This window comes from Panthera pardus, unplaced genomic scaffold (genome assembly GCF_024362965.1).
Source record: "Panthera pardus isolate Hobbes unplaced genomic scaffold, ASM2436296v1 HiC_scaffold_15, whole genome shotgun sequence".
In the NCBI taxonomy this organism is placed as follows: Eukaryota; Metazoa; Chordata; class Mammalia; order Carnivora; family Felidae; genus Panthera; species Panthera pardus.
Genome location: NW_026526710.1, coordinates 26,838,065 through 26,859,846, shown reverse-complemented (window position 1 = coordinate 26,859,846; position 21,782 = coordinate 26,838,065). Strand labels below are relative to the sequence as shown.

General features: G+C 37.4%; 1 protein-coding gene across 2 annotated transcripts; it reads left to right on the top strand.

Moving 5' to 3' along the window:
* The first annotated feature begins 25 nt into the window (after nt 1-25).
* PSMG2 (proteasome assembly chaperone 2) lies at nt 26-20,319 on the top strand. Of its 2 annotated transcripts, none has more exons than XM_019433855.2 (7): nt 26-223; nt 3,764-3,935; nt 7,523-7,581; nt 10,438-10,556; nt 11,412-11,585; nt 19,057-19,177; nt 20,018-20,319. In XM_019433855.2, the coding sequence occupies exons 1-7, from the start codon at nt 167-169 to the stop codon at nt 20,108-20,110; spliced, it is 795 nt and encodes a 264-aa protein (XP_019289400.1). In that variant the 5' UTR covers nt 26-166; the 3' UTR covers nt 20,111-20,319. The 2 variants fall into 2 exon arrangements, with proteins under 2 accessions (XP_019289400.1, XP_019289399.1); XM_019433854.2 differs by having other exon boundaries at nt 29-223; nt 20,012-20,319.
* The last annotated feature ends 1,463 nt before the right edge of the window (nt 20,320-21,782 follow it).

Below are 21,782 nucleotides of genomic sequence, written 5' to 3'. Positions count from 1 at the left end.
TCAGGACCCCACGCCGAGCGACTCGACGGCCCCGCCCCGCCCCCGTCGCTAGGGGCTCTGGGGACTCCAGCGCGCGGACGCCGAGCGGCGCTCGCGGTTTCGCGCACGCGTCGCCTGCGTTTCCTCTAGGTCAGTGCTCGCCCAGTCCTTCCATTTCGGTGCGACCATGTTTGTTCCCTGCGGAGATTCTGTCCCCGACCTCGCTGGCTTCACCTTCCTAATGGTGAGTCCCCGCTTTCTCGAGGTCTGCCTGCTTGGCTTGGGGTGCTGTCTGTCGGGAGGCGCCTGCGGAGGCGCCTCGAGGTCTTTCACTCGCCCTGGGACAGAAGGCGGTGCTTGCTTAAAACGGGGAGGTTGTCGCTGGAGTCCGGGCTGCAGAAAGAATCTTTGTTGGCGCTATCACCAAACGTTTCTGAGACTAGAGTTTGTAGTCTTAACTGTAAAACGTAATGTGTTTGATTATTATTGGTAACGTTGTACATAGGTTGTGCGGGCCATCTTCTTTTCGTTGTATCCTAGAAAATCTTTTTTTCCAGCTAGTAACAGAGCCTTTCTTAAGCTGGCAGGGCTTTGTCATTAACTAGATAACTACAGAAAAGGAAACCTTGCCAGTACCTAACACACGGTTTTATTGCTCCTAAAATTGCCCATATTCAGTCACTGTTTCAATAAACAGTCTATTAGAATAAGATTATGTCCTTGTCCTCAAGGAGTGTCCAGTTTAGTTGGAAACACACGTAAATCAATAAGGGCAATAAATGCTAGGATAGCACTTTGTAAAGGGCACAGAAGAACCCTAGGATTTGTTGGGAGGGGGAGGGACACAGGGACCCGTTTAAAAAAAAAAAAAAAGCTTCATATGTGGAATCTGGAAAAAAAAACCCCAACTTTATAGATAAAGAGAACAGGTTGGTGGTTGCTAGAGGCAGATGAGAATGAGAGCTGCTTGGATGAAATAGATGAAGGTAGTCAAAAGGTACAACTCTACAGTTATAAATAAGTCCTGGGGATGTAATGTACAGCATGGTGACTGTAATTAATAGTACCCTAGTGTATATTTGAAATTTGCTAAGAGAGTAGATCTTAAAAGTTCTCATTACAAGGGGTGCCTGGGCAGCTCAGTTAACTCTGACTTCGGCTTAGGTCATGATCTCACAGTTTGTGAGTTCAAGCCCCACATCTGGCTCTGTGCTGACAGCTCAGAGCCTGGAGCCTGCTTTGGATTCTGTGTGTGTGTCTCTCTCTGTCTTAAAAATAAATAAAACATTAAAACATTCTTTCAAAAAGTTCTCATTACAAGAAAAATTTGTAACTGATTGATGTTAAGTAAACATTGTGGTAATCATTTCACAATATGTGTGTGTGTGTGTGTGTGTGTGTATATATATATATATATATATATATATATATATATATATATCAGCTGATATATGTTTATACCTGAAACTGATACACTGTTATATGTCAGTTATATCTTAATTTTTTATTTTTATTTTTTTCAACGTTTTTTATTTATTTTTGGGACAGAGAGAGACAGAGCATGAACGGGGGAGGGGCAGAGAGAGAGGGAGACACAGAATCGGAAACAGGCTCCAGGCTCCGAGCCATCAGCCCAGAGCCTGACGCAGGGCTCGAACTCACGGACCGCGAGATCGTGACCTGGCTGAAGTCGGACGCTTAACCGACTGCGCCACCCAGGCGCCCCAATTATCTTAATTTTTTAAATGATGATAATCACTTTTGGGCAATTCTCACCTTAACGCATGCAAGAAATATCAGTGAATGCTAAAATTTGTGTGTGATGATGTACTGTTGAAGGAAATTTTGTAGTATTTCATAGTATCTCTCTGAAAAATATTTGTTAATCACAAAAGAGAAAAGCATCCTTCCAGGAGATATCTGGCAGAAAAAAAAAAAAAAAAAGATTCGTGGGGGAAGTAATGTCTAAGAGATTATTGGTGGTAACCTTGACCGTTATCAGTAAAGTGGCAAAGGGAGGGAAGCCATATTGGAGTGGGCTGAATAAGTGGAAGAAGAGATAGAGAATATATGTATGTATTTGTTCATTAATTCAGAGATAAAGTGCCTGAATGCTTGTGCTTTAGTGGACAGCTGTTGGGAATTTTGGTTATGGAGAGACACCAAGAAGTGAGGTGGTAGCTAGGGGAGTATGTAGGATCAAGGGAGGGTATTTTAGAAGGAAAGATTATAGCATATATATATGTATATATACACATACTGATGAGAAGAATACAATAGTGAGGAAAGTGTAGATGATACAGGAGAGAAAGGGTCTAAACTAAGTAGCAGAATCCTTGGGAAGGGTAAGGGAATTACAGAAGATAACCAGGAGATTAGTAGATGAGAGCAATGAGAAGTGAGAGACCACTCTGAGGGACCCAGAAAAATAAGAGGAAATGGAGATGGGGGAAGCAATTGCTAGAAGAATGCAAAGGAAGGGCTATATTAAAGAGATAAGTAGAATCAATAAAAATTAGCCATGTATTATAAGTAGTTGGTAGGAGAAAAGGAAGAAGTTTTTTAGTTTAGGTAATTGAGTAATTGTTTGTCTTTTGAAATACAAAACATGAGGACACGTTTGGGCAACAGTTTAGTTTTGTACATGTTGAATGTGCATTGCCTATGAGAGAATCATGGGGAGATATCCATTAGTCTCTGGAGTTGAGATAAACGTTCTGGGCGATAGGTAGAGGTTTGGCAGTTGTACTGTTTGAAGTCATGGGGGTAAATATGTGTGTGTGTTCAACGTAAAAAGAAGCTGACTCTAACCTTTATGCACTAACAAAGCAAAGGGAAAGATGACCCAAGAAGCCTTTATACTTGCTTTCCCACTGCGTGAAGTTTTTTTTTCCCCTGGTCTTCGTATGGCTGTCTTCCTTAAGTCTCCCAGGTCTATAGTTGAATGGTCACCTAAAGTCTTTCCTTGATCACCTGTTTAAAATTGCAACCAAACACATATACGCTCTCACTTAATTTTTCTCCATAGCACTTACCTCTGTATATAGGCATATCTCAAAGATATTGTGGGTTTGGTTTCAGATCACAGCAATAAAGTGAATATCACAATAAAGCCAGTCAGATGAATTTTTTGGTTTCCCAGTGGATGTGAAAATTATGTTTATATTATAATGTATTAAGTTTGCATTATGTCTAAAAAGACAATGTACGTACCTTAATTTTAAAATATGTTATTGCTAAAGAATGCTGGCCATCATCTGAGCTTTTGGTGAGTCATAATCACCATAGATCAAATGATAACAAATATAATAATAATGAAAAAGTTTGAAATATTGAGAGAATTACCAAAATGTGACAAACACAAAGTGAACAAATGCTGTTGGAAAAATGGTGCCGAAAGACCTGCTTGAGGCTGGGTTGCCACAGACATTCAAGTGCCATAAAATAAAGTACGCCTGTATTTCACTATTTTATTATATTTACTCCCTTACTAGAATGAGAGTTCCACGAGGCAGGAATTTTTATCCGTTTGTCTTCCTGCATTCCTAGTGCTTAGAGCAATGATTGGCACATAGTCGGTTTTCAATAAGGTGTTAAACCAATAGTCTCCAAAGTAGAGGAAGCCCCTGCTGACACCTTGTTGAAGCTAATGCAAAGAGTCCATGTTTGGTTCTGATGCACCTGAGCATAACCATTCAGATGTAGTCCTGTGATTATTGTCTTCTGTCTAAGCTTTTAAAAGTGCTGCTAATTTTGATTTCTTAATGAACATTTTTTATTTCAGCCAGCAGTGTCTGTTGGAAATGTTGGCCAGCTTGCAATAGATTTGATTATTTCTACACTGAATATGTGTAAGATTGGTTACTTCTATACTGATTGTCTTGTGCCAATGGTTGGAAACAATCCATATGCAACTGCAGAAGAAAATTCAACAGAACTCAGTATAAATGCTGAAGGTATGTAAGGTTTTGCATGTTTTATTCTCTTACAAGGAAGAGTTGTTTTAAATCAGAAATAGATTCAATGGATATTGTTTTATAGCATATATTTATTTAGTGCCAGTTTTGTGCAGTATTTATGACCTGGTCATATTGTCCTGTTGTCCTATTGTACATCATGGTTTTAGTTCTTAGTCTTTTCTAAATGGCAGCTCCTAAGATGACTGTACTTATATTTTTTACTAGAATTTGAGATTTCCTTTTTTTTTTTTTTTAACATAAAGGTTTTTTGTCCTTCTTTTATCCTCAGTTTTAATTTCTGATCTTTCTGGCAAGTATAAGCACCACTAATACTAGAGAAAGGGGTAAAGAGAATTCCACCGAGCTCAGTCCTGTATGTTTAACATGTGCTACCTTACGTAGGCCTCATTGTTATCCTCTCATGTTATTATAGAATCCATAATAATATAATATTGATAAGGCTCAGAGAATTGAGTTGCCTAATACTACTAATAGGCATAGGCTTTTACCATGCCATAAATCTCCATAATTCCTCATTGCACTGTCATGTTTGTTTTAATTGGGGAACACAGTTGACATTGCCGTGACCACTGTGTTTATAATACAGAACTGCTCTGAGTGAGTGGGGGAAAGCTATTGATCATGAGGCACGGGAGCACCCACTTGCTTCATTTGATGACGGGGTGCTCTGTTGGCTTCTCACTGTTCTGTTTACCATAAGACTGAATTCAGCTATTGCCTTAAAGGATAAAGTACTAGAAATAGTAGAACTAGAATTTATATACTTCCACTAATGATAACAACTATCATTTTATATGAGCTGAGCACTGTGTGCATTTACATGTATTAATCCATTTAATCCTCACAACTACTCTATAGGTAGTCTTATAGATGAGGAAACCATTGTACAAAGAAGTTAAGGTCACATGACTAATAATTGGTGTACCTGAGTTTCTAATCAAGGCTCTGGCCCCTGAGACCTGTTTCTTAAGCACCACACCACCCTGATGGACCTTCACACTAGTGGAAGACCCACTGGCTTTTCTCTGACACAAACTCAAAACAAGTCAATTGGCTATGTCCTTTAATCTACTTTATCTATTTTTAAGATGAGGTATTTTGAAATAAATTATAGATATCATGACATTCCACCTCTAAATATGTAAGTATTTGTCTTTTTAAAGAACTTTTCTTTATAGCTAAAATACTATCACATTTAACAAAATTAGTAATTTCTTAATATCTTAACTATACCCTATCCATATTCAGACTGTTCCAGTTTACCCCAAAATGTCCTTCAAAGTTAGTTTGTCTAAACCAAGACCCACTAGGGGCACCTGGGTGGCTCTGTTGGTTAAGCACAGAGCCTGGAGCCTGTTTTGAATTCTGTGTCTCCCTACTGCCCCCCACTCACACACTCTCTTTCTCTCTTTCAAAAATAAATAAACATTAAAAATAATAATAAAAAAATAAACTAAGACCCACCATAGTACTTCTGATTGTTATGCCTCCGAAATTTTTTACTGTAGAGCAGTCTCTTTTTTTTTTTATCCCTTCATGAAACTAATTTATTGAGGAAACAACTAGATCCATTGTCCTATTGAATGTCCTATCTTCTGCATATGTCTTATAACTTCCTTTAGTGTCATTTATCTTGGTCCCCTAGTGTCTGTATTTTCTGTAACTTCGTAGATCTAAAGCCTTGATTAGATAAAAGCTACATATTTTATACCAGAAAACATGAAAGGTGATGTTGCTTTTGTATTGTATCACCTCAGAAGAGAAAAGTAATGGGAAGCAGGATCTTAAAAAAGATTTTCCTGATACACTGATGATGAATATGAGTGCTAATATTGTAGGAGGTGGTATAACATTTTGCTCACTCCCTACAGATGTATCCTCTTCCCATTAAGTCTGTTGAATTGCACTAAATGTGCACATCAGAGATAGATTACAGGCCTAAGTGGCCCATGTTTTAGTCCCTTTCCCCTAAATTTGTGCTCTTTTCCCTAATTCCTAAATTTCTGCTCTTACCTCCTTTGTCCTGAAAATACCTGGAGGTCATTAGGCTTGCTGCTGCAGCATAGCCCCTAGTCACTACCCCGGTCCAAGGAGACACTCCCCAAAAGAGCGATAGCTGGAGAGACATGATCTGCCAAAGGATTTACTGGAGTCTGGGTTATTTGTAAATTATTTTACAGTAACTAAAATTTTACTCTTTAGCACAGTGGCCTAATCATGCCTCTAAGAAACGCCATATTTTGTCCTTGGTTCTCATTCTCAGAGGTGAGGTTGGGCAGGGACATGTTAAGCGTCGGTACAGTAGGCCCCCTTGTAGAATGTGAGTGAAGGTTATGGATCCTTTTCCTTGAAGAAGAGCACACACCTTGACTCAGAAAATTTTACATATTATCTTGCATGTTATCTTTCAAAAACTTCTAAAGAACACAAATGTACCTATTCCAGGGATTTTATTATATAGGTAACATTCTCTTGCATTTTATTCCTTCTCTAAATCCCAATGAGTGTTGCTCTTCTCCAGAGAGAAGAGGGGAGAATAACTTTTTTTTTTTTAAAGAGAGAGAGAGAGCAGGGGCGCCTGGGTGGCTCAGTTGGTTAAGCGTCCGACTTAGGCTCAGGTCGTGGTCTTACGGTCCGTGAGTTTGAGCCCTGTGTCAGGCTCTGCTGATAGCTGAGAGCCTGGAGCCTGCTTCAGATTCTTTGTCTCCCTTTCTCTTTGCCTTTCCCCTGTTCTCACTCTGTCTCTCTTTCTTTTTCTCAAAAATAAATAAACATTAAAAAAAAAAAACATGTGTGAGGGATAGGGGCAGAGGGAGAGAGAGAATCCTAAGCAGGCTCCCACTCAGCACAGAGCCTGACACGGGGTTCGATCTTACAACCCTGGGATCATGACCAGAGCCAAAATCAAGAGTTGGATACTCAACCAACTAAGCCACCCAAGTGCCCCTTTTTGTTTTTTGTTTGTTTGTTTTTAGCTAAGAACATTCTTTTTTTTTTTTTATGTTTTATTTATTTTTTTGAGAGTTGTGCAGGTTGGGGGGAGGGGGGGTGGGCAGAGAGAGAGAGAAGGATAGAGGATCCGAAGCAGGCTCTGCACTGACAGGCTGACAGCAGAGAGCCCGATGTGGGGCTCGAACTCACAAACTGTGAGATCGTGACCTGAGCCAAAGTAAGACACTCAACCAGCTGAGCCACCCAGGCACCCCTTAAATAAAAACATTCTTAAGAATGATTTCATGTGTCATAACACCAGAAGTTTCCGGGGAATTCTTCCCTGATTCTACAATCACAGTCAGAAGAAATATAATTTTATATTTTCTTAACAGTTAACCTTTCAGAAATGAATCTGTTATATAGAATAAAGCCCACAGGTGCATTTTAAGGTACTTCTAAAATGTTCTATTTTAACTGAATAATATAGTTCATATGTTTTATATTTAATTATTGAAAATATTAGGTATAAAAGTTCTTACAATTCAATTTTAGTTTTTATGTTAGTAATTTCACTTGTATAACTCCATCATTTTAACTCTCATGATTTCATTTTCTTTTTGTCTTTGTAGTATATTCATTGCCTTCAAAGAAGCTAGTGGCTCTTCAGTTAAGATCCATTTTTATTAAGGTTAGTATATTTGTCTTTTTAAGTTGATTGAAGTGAAATATAATGAGAAAATACTAAGTATTAAGAATTAAGATTCAAAACTCAGTTCTGCTCTTTTTACTGTATGTACAGTTAAGAAAAGTCTGATTCTATAGAGAACCAATCTTAGAATAGGTGTTACCATCATTTACTGATTGATTATATTGAAAGGAAATGAGGCATACTGTTTGGATCTTATATATTCCCAATTTAGGTAACATGGGTGAAAACATTTAAACAAATGAATATTTTGGATTTAGTCCATTTGTATTACATTTCAACCAGTGACATCTACATATAAATTATGTACATGTCAAAATAAATTCTGAATCTAACTTCTTTCCTCTTCCACCACTACCACTCTTGTCCAAATCACTGCCTTCTCTCCTACCCCTAATTCTATTCTTGCTCTGCCCACATCCATAAATACCTAGTTGTCTGCAGATAGCACCACCAGTTATCCTTTAAACCTAAATCAAATCCATCACTTCTCTTTTCAGACCCTCTGGTGGCTTCCTGTTTTCATCCCAGTGAACTCCCAGCCCTTACTCTGACTTATTAGGCTCTACCTCTGTGCTGGTATGGTAGCCACTGTCCACATGTAGCTATTTAAATTTTGATTCATAAACTAAAATAAAATTAAAAATTCAGTTCCTCCTTCACACTAGCCACATTTGAAGTTCTCCATAGCCATGTGTGGCAAGCAGCTGCCATAAAGAGCACTTCCATTATCACAGAGAGTTCTCTTGGACAGCTGCTTTACTTAATCGAACTTAGAGCCATTCCTGTTTGCTCATTACTGGTTTCCCTCTTTCATTAACCCTGCTTTAGCCACACTGGTCTCCCTGTGTTGTTCAGACAGATTAAGCTCACTCCCATCTCAGAGTCTTTACATTATTTTCTCTGCCTGGAATACTTTTCTTCTAGATACCTAAATGGTTTACTTTCTTCAGTCCTTGCTTAAATGCTACCTCATCAGAAAGGCCTCCCCTGACTACCCTATTGTCTTATCCTGGGGTGGTTTTCTTCACAATTCATCACTACTTAGAGTATCATATATTTGTTTATTATCTACCTCTAATATAAAGTAAGTATTCTGAGAGAAGTGACAGTGTATCACTCACTGTCATATCCCCAGCTTCTAGAAAAGTATGTAGCATGTAGAGGAGCTCTTAGTAAATGTTGGTTGAGTCGATTAAGGTACCATCTGTTAAGAAGGTCAGAAAATTATCAGCTTTCTGTTGCCTCTCCCACATACTCCATCTTAGTTATATTATTATGTAAATGGAATCTCATGGCATGTACTTTATGTCTAGCTTCCTTTACTCAACATTCTGTTAGTGAGGTCCATCCATGTAGTTCGAAGGAGAGGTAGTTTGTTCATTCTCACCTCTATGTGGGATTCTGTTGTATAAATAAACCATAATTTATCCATTGTACTTTTAATGGAATGTTAGATTTTTTTTCTAGTTTGAGACAACTGTGAATAGTGCTATGATTATTTTAATATTCATATTAGATTCACTCTTTACTTTCTTTAGTTAACAATACCATACCCAAAGTTTTGCTGTGAGAGTTGCTAATATTTTTCCGTTATGCTATGTGGCTTTTTCTGTTCTCTTCCTAATACCAGTGTAAGTTCAAGAATTAAGAAAGACAAACATGTCTAAATGAAATTTTTGGTAGATGGGAATAGTGATTTCAAAATAGCTAACATTTATTGAGCATTGATTCTTCACACCAATATGGCTGTGAGTACTTTATATATATATTACTCTACATAAGCATCTCGACAGTGTGACAAAGCAGGTATTAACATTATCCTCATTTGTAAAATGAGATTTCAGAAAACTGAAACAGTTTTTTAATTTAATCAGGCTGTACCATCTCCCTAGTTGAAGAGCTAGCTATTTCTTATCTGCATTTTAAATTTTATTGAATAATTATTTAATAGCGGTCTGTGAGAAGAATTTCCATAAAGTAATTTTCCCCCCAAAATTGTATAACCCACTTCCCAGATTAACCAACTGTTAATATCTTGCCATACCTGCTTAATTCTCTCTCTCTGCATGTGCATGCAGTTTCCTTCTGCCAAATAATCCAAAAGTAGGCTGGTGATGTTATGATATTTTACCCATAAATAGTTCAGCATGTATCTCTCCTTCATGACATTCTCCTTCACAACCACAGCAGCATTATCACACCTAAGAAAATCAGCTCTTAATGAATTATTCAGTAGTATCATAAGACATATTCAAATTTCCCCAATTGTCCCCAAAATATTCTTCAGTTTTGGAACCTTCAATCAAGGTTCACATGTTACATTTGGCTATAACATCTTTTTAGTTGTTAGCCTTTGACATAGAAGTGGCCTCCTCTTTCTGCTCTTCATAGTATTCACTCTTCGAGGATTCATGCCAGATGTTCAGCATCCTAGATTCACCTAATCATTTCCTGATCAGATTCAGGTCAGAAATTTCTAGCAAGAAGATCTCATAGATGACCATGTGATAGTTTTTATAGATGACCATGTGATAGTTTTTAAGTAACGATAGATTAAGTAGAGAACTGGGAAATTTTCCTTTGTCCATCAGCATAGAATTTTTTTGAAACTAGATTTCTTGTGATTTATTTCTTAATTGTAAAGCTACAATAAACAATTCATTGCTCTTCGTCTCTCACCTTCAGTTTAAGGACAGAAAGTGGAAGTAAAAATAATTATAATTTTAATACATGAATTATCACATAAAGCTAATAAAATATTTTATATAATACTCTTATTATATGCTAAGATCTAACTTTTAGACTTTCTTTTTATTCTTTCAACGGTATACGAAGTATAAATCAAAGCCATTCTGTGAAAAACTGCTTTCCTGGGTGAAAAGTAGTAACTGTGCCAAAGTTATTGTTCTTTCAAGCAGTCATTCATATCACCGTAATGACCTACAGCTTCGCAGGTATGTTTTTGCCTTTGAAAAGTTTTGTTTTGATTTATGCAATATTATGATGGTGTCTCTATTAAAAAGCTAAAATAAATTTTAAAAGTTATGTATATTTTTATCTCCCCTCTCTGGAATTTAGAAAGATGATAAAGTCAGGAGATAGGAGGGAGTATGGTTAGTAGTGTTATGGTTGAGGCAGAAGGAAGGCTTTGGTGTAAAGATATAGATTGTTCTGGAACTGTGCTTCGGTTGTTTGGTATGGTGTGTGGTGACATTACAGAGCTGAGCTGGTAAAGAGAAAGAGGAGAGATTCATTGGATGATTTTTGGAAAATTGGATTCGTATTTCTAGTTATTCAGTCATTGCAGAAATCCAGTTGCCTCTAAGTATAAATCAGGTATGTCACACTGAATTCCTAAATATAAGGCAAAGTATCCAAGAGATAGAAATATAAACTATTTCATTATCATTTCCGCACCTATAAAATCATGATGAAAAGCATTAGCCAAGACTAACCTTTCAAAAGTGGAGCTAATTTCTAGGAATCTCAAAATAAACATACAATTCTAGGAATCTCACAAAAGTCCTCTTGGCCAGAAGGGAGCATAGCTTGTGGGAAATTGATTATCTTCATGCTGACCTTGCCTTAGTTTAAGTTGGCCTGGGTCCTTATGCTCTCTCCTAAGTGTGTAAATAGCAAGCCAGAGCAATATTTTTATATGCTATTCTTCCGTAGACTGCTGAAACTTGTGCTTTGCTTTTGCAACAAAATACACATGGAACAAATAATATTTGCTAAAAGAACTGATACTTGCCTTAATGTTCAAATTTATTATGTTTTTAAAAACTGAATTATATTATTGCTTCTAGTACTCCCTTCAGATACCTGCTTACACCTTTCTTGCAAAAAACTGTTCAAAATAAAATAAAGAGCCTGAACTGGGAAGAAATGGAAAAAAGCCCATGCATTCCTGAAATAGATGATTCTGAGTTTTGTATCCGTATTCCTGGAGGAGGTATCACAAAAACACTCTATGATGAAGGGTGAGTTTGTCTGTTTGTTCATTTGTTCCCCCACCTTATTTAAAAATGAAAGTAGGAAGGGCTGGCTCAGGCCATAGAATGTGTGACTCTTTGATCTCTGGGGTCACCAGTTCAAGGCTCACATTGGGTGTGGAGCCTACTTAAAAATAATGAAAGTAAGATAAGTGGGAGAGTGTGTTGGATTACTTATCAGAACTTTGAGAATATGTTTGTATATTTACACATCACATAATTTAAGTGTGGTAAAATATATGTAACATTAAATTTAACCATTTTTAAGTGTACAATTAAGTGGCATTAATGCATTTACGGTGTTGTATATCCATCACCATCTATCCACTTTCAGAACTTTGTCATCGTTCTAAACAGAGAGTCTGTACTCATTAAATAATAACTCCTACTTATTTCTGCAAAGCCCATACTAATATCCTCACTTTCATTTCTCATTTTAGTAATTTGAGTTTTCTTTTATTCTTAGTCAATTTTGTTGATCTTTTCAAATAACTACTTTTGGTTTTATTGATTTTCTCTATTGTTTTTCTGTTTTCTATTTATCTCCACTCTAATCTTCATTATTCCCTTTCTTCTGGTAACTCCAGGTTTAGTTTCCCTTTCTTATTATAGTTCCTAAGATGTAAACTTAGGTCATCAATCTAAGAAATTTCTTCTTTTTAAATATATGCGTTTACAGCTGAAACTTTTCCTCATACTCTACTTTAGCTGCAACTCTTAAATTCAGCACGTTGTTTTCATTTTCTTTCTCCTGTATTTTTCTGATTTCCCATGTGATTTCTTCTTTGTATTAATTTCCATATATTTGTGAATTTTCTGGTTTTCCTTCTGTTGTTGAGTCCTAGTGTCATTCTACTATGATTGAAAAAGACACTTTGTATGATTTTCATCTTTTTAATTTATCAAGTCTTATTTTGTGCCCTACCAAAGGTCTGTCCTGGAGAATGTTTCATGTGCACCCAAGAAAAATGTGTATTCTGCTTGTGTTGAGTGGGATGTTCTGTATACATCTGTTAGGTTTAATGGGTGTATGGTGTTGTGTAAGTCCCTCTATTTCATTATGAATCAGTCCGTTTGTTCTATTATTGAATGTGGGGTGTTGAAGTCTCCCAACTGTTATTGTAGCCCTGTGTCTAATTCTCCCTTCAATTCTATGTCTGCTTATATATTTTGGGGCTCTTGTTTTGTGAATATATCTTTGTATTTACCACATCTTCTTGGTGAATTGGCCCTTTTATTCAATACATAATGGCTTTCTTCATCTCTTATAACAGTTTTTGATATTTTGTCTGATATTTTTACAGCCACCCTGCTCTCTTTTGGTTACTATTTGTGTGGAATATCTTTTTCCATCTTTTCATTTTCAAACTATGTGTGTCCTTATATTCAAAGTGAGTCTCTTATAGACGGTAAATAGATCATTTTTTTAATCCATTCTGCTAGTCTATGTCGTTTGATTAGAAAGTTTAATCCATTTGCATTAAAAGTAATTACTAATGAAGGACTTGTTATTCTGTTCTTTGTTTTCTGTATGTCTTATACCTTTTTTGTTCTTCATTTACTGCTTTACTACCACCTTTTTTATAGGGACATCTTTTGATTCTCTTCATATTTCCTTTTGTGTATATTCTAGAGATACTTGCTTTATGGTTTCCATGGTGAGTGCATGTAACATTCTTAAGTTATAACAGTCTGAGTTGATACTAACTTCAGTTGCATATAAAAATTACTACTGGTCACACTATCTCCCCCCAACCCATTATAATATTGTCACAAATTACATCTTTATATATTATATGCCCAATAACAGATTTATAGTTATTTTTGTGCATTTTTCTTTTAAATTCTCTGCAGTCACTCTTGATTGATCTTTGAGAATCACTAACAGTTAGCAGGCAAGTGAAAAATAAAGGAGGAAACTAGAAAGAGATCTTTTTTTCTTTAAGCCCCTTTTTGTAAATTGACTTTTATGACTTATATGATGGCCCAATCTGCCATCAGATTTGTAGACACTTACACTATCCCCATTTTTGCTTGCCTTATCCCTTAGCTTCCTGTTTCATATGACCTAAGGCTAAGTTTAGGGCTAACCAGTAGGCCTTGCTGTATGCTTCAACTCCCTCTGACTTTTCCTCCTTGCTAGGAGTTGATGTGCCTGGTGGGTTCATGGAAAACAGAGCCAACGGTGTTTAGAAGGTGGCTTCTACTGCTAGTCTACTCTCTGCTCTCCCATGAGGAGACATGAATAAGGAGCACCACTTGTGCTGTCAGTGGTGGCTTTAGAGAAGTGGGCAGAGCTAACCTTAGAAAAAAATTATGTCCCCATTACCATTGCTGCAAGTCCACCAAAAATCTGCCTCCTTCCTTAACATAATAAATTTCAAGAGTATAATCCTAGCCTTGCAAAGTAGAATGACTGGTTTGCTTGCTCTGAAATCTGCATTGTGATTTCTGTATGACCTGAAGAAGTCATAATAGTAACATAAGTAGTAGTCATGGTGTTAGCAAATTATGTGCGTGGTACTTTCTGTGCACCTTACATGTATTAAATTATTTAATTCTCATACTGACCTTATAGATATGTGCTATTAACTACATGTTATAAACAAAAAAATTGAAGGGCTGCAAGGTTAAATAACTGCTAAAAGCCATATGAGTAACATGTGGCAGAGCCAAGATTCAAACGTAGGCATCCGGCCCCAAATTCTGCACTTTTAACCACTTCACTCTAGAGCTAGCAGTCATGGTCCAGGATCATAGTGAGCTTTATTCTTTGTCTAAAAGTTGAACCTATTCTTGTTATTTGTAATTATTTATGCCCCTGCTTCTTTCTGAAATATCTAAGACTTCTGTCAGAAAGGATACAGGCATTTCAGCTTGTTTTCCTAATACACCTTGTTTTGTCCGTCTCTGGCCATACTTGTGTACCATTCCAGCTTTCTCTTTTTCCCTTAAAACCTGCTCATTTCTTTTCACTTTTCTTTTTTTCCAGTCTGTCACCCATTCATGTTTTTACTTCTTTTCCTGTCTAGCTTATTGCTCATCATATAAAATATCACTTCAACTATTCTTTTACCACAGCCTGGAAGCCATGGCTACGTAATCATTCTCTGGCCTGCCCTGCAAACCACCAGCTTTCAGTCCTTCTTTTGCTTCATTCAGGCCATATCATTTGTAGCCTAGACTGCTGTTAGTCTGATTGGGGTGTCATAGCAAAATAAAATCAGCAGGGTGGCTTAAACCACAAAAATTAATTTGCTCACAGTTCTAGAGGCTAGACGTCTGAGATTGGGGAGCCAGCATGGTTGAGTTCTGGTGAAGGCCCTCTTCCTAGCTTGCAAATGGCTGCCTTCTGGCCGTATCTTCAGATAGCAGAGACCTCTGATTCCTTCTCTCCTTACAGAGCCACAGTGCTGTCAGATTAGGGCCCTACCCTTATGACTTGGTTTACTCTCAATTACCTGTGCAGGTCCCATCTCCAGATAGAATTGCATTGGGGGTTAGGGCTTCAGCATATGAGTTTTGGAGGGGTGTGAGTTTAGTCTGTAGCTGCTGCCATCAAGATCTCTTGATTGATTCCCCCGCCTCCTTCATTATAACTCTGTTTAATCCATCTTCAGTATTGGTAAAATCAACCTTCTGAAATTCAGAACTGGGGCACCTGGGTGGTTCAGTCAGTTAAGTCTCTAGCTTTGGCTCAGGTGATGATAACACAGTTCGTGAGTTCGAGCCCTACGTCAGGCTCTGTGCTGACAGCTCAGAGCCTGGAGACTGCTTCAGATTTTGTATCTCCCTCTCTCTCTGACCCCCCCCCCCCCCCCCCGGGTTCACACTCTGTCTCTCTCTCAAAAATAAACATTAAAAAAAACCTGAAAAATAAAATTAAATTCAGAACTGATCACAACATTCCCAGAGTAAAATCCATCAGCAGTGGGGCGCCTGGGTGGTTTAGTCGGTTAAGCATCTGACTTCAGCTCAGGTCATAATCTCACAGTTTGTGAGTTCAGGCCTCGTGTTGGGCTCTGTGCTGACAGTTCGGAGCCTGGAGCCTGCTTCAGGTTCTGTGTCTCCCTCTCTCTGACCCTCCCCCATTCATGCTCTTTCTCTGTCTCAAAAATAAACATTAAAAAAATTTTTTTTTAAATCCATCAGCAGTTTTACTTGCTTTGTGCAGAATCTGGTTCATATTTCTTAATGTGTCATATAAGGCCCTGCAGGATCTCCTTGCCTGGCTCATTCCTTGGTGCCCTGGACTCCAGCTAAACTACTAGCAGTCACGGTTTCCTAAAAGCTGTCTCATTCTTCCTTGCCTTGTCCCATGTACTTTCTCCTATTGTCTCCCTTGCAAAAACCAACCAGTTTCTAAGAGTCACCTCGTACAGCACTCCTCTGTGTCCTTACATGCTTCTCCCTTCTGCACAAGGAATTTACTACTCTCTTTGTATTCCCACAGCTCTCTGCGCCTTCACCCTGACTGCTTAGTTCTTTACAAATTAGCCTCCTCCTTTTGCTCCACTCAGTGTTAGAGTAATGATCTCAGACTTGCCATCTTGCCATAAGCAACTGGAAATTGGACAGAATTAATGAAACAACTGTTTTTCAGACTTGGACACCAGGCAGCACATAGTTGTGATCCCTGAGAGAAGGCAAATAAAGTCCTACAATTGCCCCCAACTTTCTGCTTGGAGATATTTTCTGGACTACAACACAGGGAGGGGGAGGGAACCTGAGCAGACCAGTCTTGCTGAGTTGAGGAGACAGATATCAGCATTGGGGAATGCTAGGACACTCGGAAAGTACAAGGCAGAGAACCATAGAAGGACTATTCAGAAGAGCTGTAGGGGTCTCTCTGAGTCTTTGAAGTCTAAGCCACACATGTGTAGGGTAAAATTCTGTGAGACCAAAGAATAACTTCTGGGTAGTTGTAAACTTGCCCACACAGTTAGCAACGATAGCAAAATATTATAAAAGTTAGACAAGTCATCATAGAATATTTGGAAAATATAGAATAGTCCAAAGAAACAATATTTATAATACTCAGTTCTGGGGTGCCTGGGTGGCTCAGTTGGTTAAGTGTCCAACTCTTGATTTCAGGCTCAGGTCATAATCTCACAGTTGTGATGAGATTGAACCCTGCATCAGTCTTCGTGCTGGGCATGGAGCCTGCTTAAGATTCTCTTTCTCTCTCTCTTTCTCTCTTTCTCTCTCTCTTTCTCTCTTTCTTTCTCTCTTTCTCTCTCTTTCTCCGCACCCCCCCGCCCCTCCCCCGTTGCATGCGCACATGCTCTTTCTCTCCCTGTCTCTCCCCACCCCCCCATATATGTGTATATATATATATACACGTATATATACATATATATGTGTGTGTGTGTGTGTATATATAACGTATCAGAAGTAACTACCATTACTAATTTTTCATTTGTTCTCTTCCCAACTCCTTTAAAAATATATCTGAATTAAATGTACATATCTGCAATATATACCATGTCTACCTTTATAACTTTAGAGTTCATCCTGTTTAAAAATGTTTCTCACAAAATCAATTTTCTTTTAATTTTCTAACACACATCTTTTATTCTCTTATAATCAAACCCTTGTTCAATGTTCAGTGTAATTATACATTCACTGCAATAAAGAATTTTTGAAATTGAAAAAAAACTCATCATAGAGCTTATATAATTTTGAATCCTTTTTTTCTTCCTCAGTGCACATCATGAATATTTGCTAAATTTTTTGTAACATATATATTTTGCCTTCCCATTATGAGAACAAATATATATTCTGATCTCTGGAAAAAATAATATTAGTTACTCTAATAATAAGGGGTGGCAGTGGTGTGGCTGACCTGAAATCCCATATATTTGATGGGAATAGAAGTGCATTTATAATTTAATAATGGATGTGTCTAGGTTTTTAATGTCACAAAGTAATAAAATTAGTCATTCTCCACTTTTCATTTTTAGAGAAGTCCAGAGGATGGTATTAAAACTATTATGTTACTCTTTGTGTTACAAACTAGTAGTGGAGGCACTGTAAATTCAAGACCATACTTCTTCATTTTTTAAGGTCGAGCTTTGAAAATGAAGGCACAGCCAGGGAGGCTAGCTAGCCTCCTCTAGGCAGGATCCATTTCTAAGGAATGTGTAGGATCTGGAATCTTCTGAGTCATCACAGCTCACAGTGCTTCCATACAAAGCTTGAGAGCCTCTGTGATATTTGAGAACTACATACGGAGATGATGTAATTTGCTAACAACTTCCAATTTCTAATATTTAGAGACTGAGATGCTATGTTAGCCTCTCCTAGTACATCTGAGACTTCTGAACCTCCCTATCAGAGTCTTCTCCACATCTGATATCCCCTGCTTAGGAGCTCAACTCACTTTATTTCTGAACCTCTCTATCAGTCATGTGCTCTTAAGTTTTAGCATCGTATTTTTCTCATAGTTTTTGATTTTAGTGTATTAGAAAATATCTTTGCTTTTGTTGGCAAACAGGAAGCTTTTTGCATTGATTTACCTCCATCTCATTACTAGCTTGAGACGTTTTTAGCAAATAGGAGACTGTTTTGGAGTCAGAAAGACTCAGGTTCAAGTCCCATGTCTGCCACTTCCCAGATACAGAACGTTGAGCATGTTAAATATGTTTCAAGCCCTTTAAACTTCAGTTACTTCATCATACTGGCTAACACATACATAGTATTGACTATGTATTGAGCATTGTGTTAACCACTTTCCTCTACTGCCTCCTTTACATGTCCCAACAACCTGTGAGGTAAGTTCTGCTGTGTTCCCTCTTTTACATATGAGACACACTGAAGCTCTGATTAAGTAACTTGCCTGACATGTCTGGTAAGTAGCAGAGCTAGAATTTGAATCCAGGCATTCTGTCTGTGTTCCCATTATTCCAAACTGATTCATTTATAAAATGGAAATAATTATAACTTCCTCAAGGATTGCTGAGGGATTGAATTATAAAATACGCAGACAGTCCTTAGCACATAATAAATCACACAGTAGATAGAATCTGTAAGAAATAGCAATAAGTTTTTTTCCCTTTATTCTATTCCACACTTTTCCTTCACTGCTTTAGATTATTAATAACAAGGGTATTATTTTCTTTCAGTCTCTTTGCTATGGTGCTTCTGAAAATCACGGTCTTCTACAGCAGATCTGGAGAGTAGATCAGAACATTTTTCAGTGGGGATGTTTTTTCATGCAGCCCTGTGTGATACACAAATTTACATATGCCCATGGTGGGCATTAATTACATGGCTTCCAGTTCTATCCCCACAAATACCATACATCTGGGGCAAGGGGGATAAATAAGTGATCTTATTAGGTGGCATCTTCTCCTTGCCTAAAACCTGGCAGATCGTCTTAGCTATAAAAACAGACACACTGGAATCCGGGTCTTATATCAGTAGAAGAATACTTAATTTTTCTCTGTATTTATTATAGCTGTTCTAAAGAAATTCCAATGGTGGTTCTGCTGAAATTTGTGTCAGAAGGAGACAATATCCCAGATGCTCTAGGTCTTGTTGAATATCTTAATGAATGGCTTCAGATAATCAAACCATGTGTAAGTTTTACTACATTTAAGCCTCTGATTTCTCCAGTTATGTATTTGTAAACTTGTATTTTATATTCTATATAAGTAGGCCAAATAAGTGAAAATTTGATACATCTTTATGTAAAATTTAGTTTAGCTCAGCTTTTGAAAAGATAAGAGAGCATTTAACCAACCAGTTATCTACAGTTGTTTCATTAAAGCTGATTTTCCAAAAAAGGAAAACTTTTAAGTACTTCATGGTATTAATTGGTCACATTGCATTAATCATACCAGACATAGTTTTACAAGAATAAACAAATTTCTTTCAAATTCAGGATTTTTTTTTTTCAGGAAAGCAAAAGATATTTATGTAAGCAATACTGTAACTATTAAATACATATTATAATTAAAATACTTTTCTCTGTTATAAGAGCATTACGCCCAGGGAAATCAGTTAGCCTTTAGGCATAATAGAAGCACCATAAGGCTGCTTTATATGATAGGTACTGTTTTTTAATTCATGCTTTTGCTAGGAACAAATTGATACAAATCACACAGCACTGATTTTTTTTTATTTTTTTACCTCAGTTCCCTTCAAATTTGATTTTACTGGATGGACTTCACCCATAGCCTTTCTGGCATATCTTTATGATTTGGAACTTAAGGAAATCTATCTTCAGTTAATATAGAGACATGGAAATTTATTCCTTTGTTTTTACTTACAGTGAAACACAACTAAAAGTGTCAAAGTCAAAAAGAGCAGAAACAAAAGAAACTAGAGAAGGGGTCTTATGCTACTTAAATGTGAAAAGGGGATTTGGTGGTAAAGTTGAAGGATTAAACTTTTTTTTTTTTTTTTTTCATTTACAGTGTGATGACCCCACAGCATCTGCCTTGCAGTGGAAAATGCCAAGTTCATGGAGATTACTCTTTGGCAGTGGTCTTCCTCCTGCGCTTTTTTGATCTGTTTTCAGTTTTAGAACTTATGTCTCAAGGTACTTATTACCAACACAGCTGTTAAACAAATATTATCTGAGAATGTATTAGGAAATAAATCTTTTCACAGAAAATCTCAAAAAAAAATGGATTAACAAAAAGTTGTTTTGCCATGCATTTCAGTATTTACAACAAATGTAAATTTTGTACAATAAAATATTTCCTAAGTAACTTTATTTGAAATGTGTCCTTTTATTTTTTTAAGTTTATTTTGAGAGAGAGAAAGCAAGCAAGCATGAATAGGGGAGGGGCAGAGAGAGAAGGAGAAAGAGAATCCCAAGCAGGCTCTCCTGCCAGCACAGAACCTGATGTGGGGGCTTGAACTCATGAACCCATGAGATCTCGACCTAAGCCAAAATCTGGAGCTGGACACTTAACCAACTGAGCCACCTAGGGGCCCCTCTTTTGTTTTTTATTAACTCAGACTTCTGTATTAGTTTCCCATTTCTGCTATAATAAATTACCACAAACCTAGTGGCTTAAAACAGTACAATTTATTATCTGGTAATTCTAGAAGTCAGAGGAATCCAAAATTAGTCCTCACTGGGCTAAAATCAAATCTCCAGGAACCAATACCAAGAAAATGGGAATCTATTGATTACATGACAAAGAATTGAAATTAATTGTCTTAAGGAAGCACAATGATCTACCAAAGAGCACAGACAACTAAATGAAATCAAGACAACAATGCGTGAACAAAAAGAATATCGAAGAGAAACTGAAAACAAAAAACCATATGGAGTTCTAAAAAATTTTTCACGGGAGTTCAACAGCAGATTTGATCAAGCAGAGAAAAGAATCAGCAATTCTGACCATTGAAATTATCAGATCAGAAGAATAAAAACAAAAGTGGAGCAAGCCTAAGGGACCTATAAAATAGCATAAAATGGACAAATATATGCATTATGAGAGTTCCAGAAGGAGAAAAGAGAAAGGGACAAAAATTAGAAGAAGTAAAGACTGAAAACTGCCCTGATCTGAGGAAGGAAATGGACATCCACATTTGAGAAGCTCAAAGAACTCCAGATAGAATGAACCTAAATAGCCCCACTCCCAAGACACTTTATAGGGAAAAATAAAACTGTCAAAAGTCAAAGACAAAAGAATCTTGAAAGTTGCAGGAGAAAAATGACTCATCACATGTGAGCCCCCACAAGATAATGAGTGGGTATCTCAGCAGAAAACTTAGACACCAGAAGGGAGTGGCTGAGAGATGTTAGCAACATGAAAACATACAGAAATATAAAACTCTGGTAAAAGTAAATGGCCAAATACAGAATCCTATATTGCTGTGATGGTGGTCTGTAAAGTACTTTTAGCTCTGGTATAGACTTTAGAAGACAAAAACATTAAAAATTACTATAGGGGCACCTGGGTGGCTCAGCTGAGTGTCCAACTTTGGCTCAGGTCACAACCTCCATGGTTTGTGAGTTCGAGCCCTGCGTTGGGCTCTGTGTTGACAGCTCGGAGCCTGGAGCTTGCTTTGGATTCTGTGTCTCCCTCTCTCTTCTCTGCCCCTCCCCTACTTGCACTCTGTCTCTTTCTGTCTAAATGTTAAAAAAAATTTTAAGGGGTGCCTGGGTGGCTCAGTTGGTTGAGTGTCCAACTTTGGCTCAGGTCACAATCTCCATGGTTTGTG